Source organism: Bison bison, unplaced genomic scaffold, assembly GCF_000754665.1.
Source record: "Bison bison bison isolate TAMUID 2011002044 unplaced genomic scaffold, Bison_UMD1.0 scf7180017864239, whole genome shotgun sequence".
NCBI classification, from domain to species: Eukaryota; Metazoa; Chordata; class Mammalia; order Artiodactyla; family Bovidae; genus Bison; species Bison bison.
In genome coordinates, this window is record NW_011494811.1 from 3,929,177 (window position 1) to 3,934,815 (window position 5,639).

General features: G+C 44.7%; 1 protein-coding gene across 2 annotated transcripts in view; it reads left to right on the forward strand.

Annotated features, from left to right (window-relative positions):
• Window positions 1-5,639, forward strand: part of ZFYVE26 (zinc finger, FYVE domain containing 26) — a 68,787-nt gene that overhangs the window by 14,145 nt on the left and 49,003 nt on the right. For both annotated transcript variants that reach the window (XM_010846707.1, XM_010846708.1), the window contains exons 10-12: window positions 535-738; window positions 1,932-2,543; window positions 3,073-3,159. In XM_010846707.1, coding sequence (XP_010845009.1) covers window positions 535-738; window positions 1,932-2,543; window positions 3,073-3,159 — 903 coding nt within the window. The remainder of the gene's footprint in view (window positions 1-534; window positions 739-1,931; window positions 2,544-3,072; window positions 3,160-5,639) is intronic.

Genomic DNA, 5,639 nt, shown 5'->3' on the forward strand with positions numbered 1-5,639 from the left:
TTTTTTTTTATCCAAGATCCTAACCAGGCCCGACCCTGCTTAGCTTCCGAGATCAGACGAGATCGGGCGCCTTCAGGCTGATACGGCCTGAGACCAAAATATCAATTTTTAAAAAAATTTTGTGTTACCTTTGCTCTCTTGTTTCTCGATCTAAACACATTTTAAGCCTCCTCTTGGATAATGCGGCATTCTAAAAGTAGACTAAACTTCTACAAGTTTTAATTATTTAAAAAAGGAAAAATAAGTATTTTAAGAAATGCAAGGGGAAAACTTGTTAAATAGCCAGGAGACCTGGGTTGAACAGACATGTAGAGGGGAGGTTGGTGGGGAAGAGGAAACAGGGGGACTAGACATTGTTGTTGAGTAGGAAACAAGACCTGGAAGAGATACCCATCACACTGCCCAAAAAGAAAGAGGGTGAGAAGAACACTTAGGGGACTAGTAGCTTGATATCTCTGTGCTTCAGCCCCAAGTGCGGCCCTGGCCTAAAAAAGAGCAACCCTGAAGTTCTGCCTGTTTCTCTCTGCAATTCAGATTCAGCTGACACCCTCGTCCCCGCACACCTGAGCCAGAGTCAGAGCCTGACTCTCTACCGGAGCTTCTGTGCCATGAAGTACGCCATCTATGCCCTGTGCGTCAGCTCACACCAGCACTCCCAGTGCCGGCAGTGCAAAGACGGCCCCTCTGATGACCTGGCCTCAGTTGCAGAGCCCATGAACGATCCTCCCTCCTCCCCAGGTACAGCGCTGCCCTCACCCCTTCCCCAGCAGAAGCTGCGCACCACCTGCCCCAAGAGGCTCTTTGCATGGGAACACTTTTCCACCAGGATTGGAAGGTGGCCTTTTATTATGCCCATGATTAATTTCTTCTATGTATCAGCCTCTGTGAATCAAAGGGACATGGAGAAAGCAAGTGATTTATATAACTTCTCAGAGTCTGATCTAGTACCGTATTTTCCAAATGCTTTTTTTTTTTTTTAACTCAACCCACAGTATTTTACATCACTTCAGTTTGTACCTAGGTATATAATCTGTGCTTTTATGTGTATGTATATATGTGACATATAAACTGAAATAGGGCTGCCCTGGTGGCTCAGTGGTAAAGAATCTGCCTGCCACTACAGGAGATGCAGGTTCGATCTCTTGAGTAGGGAAGATCCCCTGGAGAAGGAAATGGCAACCCACTCCAGTATTCTAGCCTAAGAAATCCCATGGACAGGAGCCTGGTAGGCTACAGTCCTTGGGGATCACAAAAGAGACACAACTTAGCAACTAAACAACAACAAAACTGAAATAACTTTCAAGAAACATTGCTTACCCTTCCATACAGAGCACACTCCAGATTATTTTTCTATTTTATTTCATTTTTTTCAAGTGCAGCTAAGTCAGTGTCTTGGGTCACAGCCTACAGTTTGAAAGAACCTTCTGTCCTATTCTCTCCCATTTTTCTTAATAACTTGCAACTCCTTATGATGCCTTGCAGCTTTGGAATAGACCTTCACCTCTAAGCATGGTCATTTTTGACCAGTGAGTATGTCTTAAGCGATCTGGGTAGCCTGTGGCCACCTGTAGTGTAACAGTGAATGAAAATGGAAATGAGGGATAAGGCTGTCTTCATTGTAGGAATTGAAATATGGAGTGCTTCTCCGAGATGAGGAATAATCTAATTTCAAGAAGCAGAAACAAAATTTTGAGTGCTCAGTCAGCTGTGCTTTTTGTTAAGGGAACAAAATCTTTCTGCAAATCATGAAGACATGGCTCAGCGGTCTCTCGTTCTTCTGACTGTAACCACAGTTCCCCAAGTCGTTACAAAGAAAGAAATGAGTTAAAGTTGGGAAAGTGTTTGAGTCTGGCAAGTACTCTTTCTAATGTTTGCATTCTCTCTCTTTCCTTCTCCTTCTCTGGCCTCTTCTCTTACCCATGCTGCTTCAGGTGCTTCAGATCTCTTCTCAACATACCTGGCCAGGTGTCAACAGTATCTGTGCAGTATTCCTGACTCTCTGTGCCTGGAACTTCTAGAAAACGTCTTCTCGTTGCTCCTCATCACCTCTGCCGATCTTCACCCAGAGCCTCACCTGCCCGAGGACTACGCTGAGGACGATGATGTTGAGGGGAAAGGCCCGCTGGGTTTGAGGTCCCCATCAGAGAGCCCTCAGCACATAGCACAGCCTGAGAGGAAGTCAGAACAGGGTGCCCTGGGTACCGCCAGGGGCCTGGCCTACACAGTTCCAAGCTGTCCGAAGCCAGAGCCAAAAGACAGTTCCCCGGAGCCTCACGGGCACAGCTTTTTGGACCTAAAGCACTTTACGAGCAGTGTCAGTGGGTTCCTGGCTGATGAATTTGCGATAGGAGGCTTCCTCAGGCTGCTCCAGGAGCAGCTGGATGAGCTGAGCAGCCGCAGTCCCCCTGAGAAGCCAAAGTTGCTGGAAGACCAGAGCGGCTCGGGCAGCAGAGACGGACTGCAGAGTCGCCTGCACCAGTTCTCCAAGGTTCTCTCGGAGGCCCAGTGGAGGTACAAGGTGGTGACCAGCATCCAGGGCTCAGGTGAGAGGCGATAACAGAAGGGGAGGTGGAAGAAACATCTCGGGAATACGGGAGAGAGCTAGGAGTGCATAGAGCCAACTAGCTCCAGACACATCACCAGAGCCACCCCTGTCAGAACTCGGGGACTGCTCCACGGCTCACAGTCCGGTTCAGATCTTCCCTGTTATTACCCCAGGAGGTGGACCAACTCAAAATTGGTCACCCTCGAAGGGAGGAGGGGCAGTATAGGAGTAGGGGAGTAAAAGGTACAAACGGTTAGGTATAAAATAAGCTACAAGGATATATTGTACAACACGGGGAATAGGGCCAATATTTTATAACTATAAACGGAGTATAACCTTTAAAAATTGTGCATCACTATATTGTGCAACTGTAATATACAATATTACATTATATGTTATATATAACCTATAACTTATATAATATTGTACACCTATAACTTATATAATACTGTACAGCAGCAGTGATACATCAATTAGAAAAAAAATTGATCACCCTCCCATATGACCCACTGAGTTTGCTGTTTCAGAGGAACAACCCTCCCGAAGATACCGACCCATCACCACACGGCACCCCAGTCTCCGCCGGGGTCGTCGGACAAGAAAGAGCCGGGCAGGTAATCCAAAGAGCTCTCCCCATGCCTCCATCCCATGCACCAGGCAGATGGTGTATTGCCGCTTGTTTAGTATTCTTAAAGATAAAACAGTCAAGCAATTCTTAAAGATAAAGTATCTTTTTTTCTAAATTGTTATTTATATATTTGTCTGTGCTAGGTCTTAGTGGTGGCATGTGGGATCTAGTTCCCTGACCAGGGATCCAACCTGGGCCCCCTGCGCTGGGAATGTGGAGTCTTTAACCGCTGGAGCACCCAAAGATAAAGTATCTTAGAGCAATTCCAAATAAAGTATAAACAAAAGTGGTCTAAGATTATCCTAATCCCACTCCCCTAAGATAACCCCTGCTTGTAGTTTTCTCCCAGAAATTCTCTATGCAATGCAAGCATATATATGTGCCCTAAATTGCTGCAGTTGTGTGATCCTATGGACCGTAGCCCTCCATGCTCCTCTGCCCATGGGTTCTCCAGACAAGAATACTCGACTGGGTTGCCGTGCCCTCCTCCAGGGGGATCTTCTGAACCCAGGGATCAAACTTGCGTCTCTTGCATCTCCTGCATTGGCAGGCAGGTTCTTTACCACTAGTGCCACCTGGGAAGATATATAGATTCATTGTTACCATATAGAGAGAGCTGCAACTTTCTTTTTTCACTTACATTCTCTTACATATGTAAATGTATCATACTCCGTATTGAGAAGTCACTTCACTTATTTTAAAGACTGCTTAGGAGTCCATTGTCCTACGTACCCTTTTGTGGGCATTTAAATTGTTTCTAGTTTTTTGCTCCTATAAACAGTGCTACAGTAAACAACCCTGTATGTATGTCTATGCATACTTGTGTGAATATATCTATAATATAGACAGCAGTTTAACAGAAAGTCAAAGTATGCTGCGGCTGCGTCGCTTCAGTCGTGTCCGACTCTGTGCGACCCCATAGACAGCAGCCCACCAGGCTCCCCCGTCCCTGGGATTCTCCAGGCAAGAACACTGGAGCAGGTTGCCATTTCCTTCTCCAATGCATAAAAGTGAAAAGTGAAAGTGAAGTCGCTCAGTCGTGTCCGACTCTTCACAACCCCATGGACTGCAGCCTACCAGGCTCCTCCATCCATGGGATTTTCCAGGCAAGAGTACTGGAGCGGGGTGCCATTGCCTTCACCAAGTCAAAGTATATGTGGGTACAAAATATAGATGTAACAAATCGCCCCCCAAAAAGGCAGGCCAATCTACTCTCCCATCATCTGTATATAAAAGCCTATTTGAATATACACTCATCAAAAATGAGGAGTATCAAAAAAAAAACGAGTAGTACTAATCTTTGCCAATATGATTAGTATAGTAATGGTGTGTCATCATTTTAATACTAATTTTTAGTTTGAGATTGTGTCTTTTCATATATTTATTGGCTGTTTATAATTTTCAGTCTCAGGTCCATATTTTCTATTGGGTTTGTCTTTCTTGTTGAATTGTAAGAAGCTCTTTATACCTGAAGGAAAATATTCTGTCATTATGTGCTACAAGCTTTGCTGCATTTTGTCTATTGAGCATTATACAGAAGTATTAAATTTTGGATAGTCATATTCCATTATGATTTTTGTTAGTTTTTAAATAATTAACAGGTAATTCTTAAATAGTTTACTGTGCCCTAAAAAATACTGGGTATTTTGAGGGAGGTGAATGAGGCATAAACCGGGACTTTGCCTTTGAAGAATTTATCATTTACCTGCATAAACAATACCCATGAAAAACTTAAACTGCCCAGTGGCATGGCCTGAAAACAGAAGAGATCTCTTGGAAGGGAAGGTCAGCATAGCCTGAAAAGGCAGAGAAACAGGTTTTATAAAAGAGTTGACTATTGAACCAAACATGGACGAATGAGTTGGCTTTAGATAAGTGGCAATGAGAGATGCAAGCATCCTGGCCAGACTGGAAGATATGGAGAGAGAACCGGAAAACTTAAAGGCTGAGCCCCTTAAGTGACTCAGTTAATTGGAGTCAAAAGGCATAGTTTGCATTCACCTGGCTGATCCAACCCCAAATGCATAGTTCATTTTCTCTTTCCCGCAGCTGTCTGTTCCTTCCCCACAGTAAGCCAAGGAGGCTGCCTTATGTGGCCTGACATTACCCTCAAATTACATATTCTTCACAACAAGGAATAGCAAGCTTCCCTTGAAAGCCCCAGCACTTCAGGAAAGCAAGTGTTGAGAAGAAGATGCTTTTTCTCCAGGGCTTTCAATATCGTGGTCTTCAGCCTGCCTGGCCTTACACTTTGGTTACCTACTCTTTCAAGTACTAGGACCACCTTTTCTATGTCAGAAAGTTTTTGTGACCCTCTTTGGCATCCTGCTGCTTCCTGGCTATCATAGTTGTGCTTTTATTTTTTTTCAGACTGTTGACAGTGCTTAGTGGGCAGATGGGGGTCGGTGACCCCTAGAAGTAATTTGAAAGCTCCTGGGGCTCTGAGACCCAGAGCTTGCTAACCAC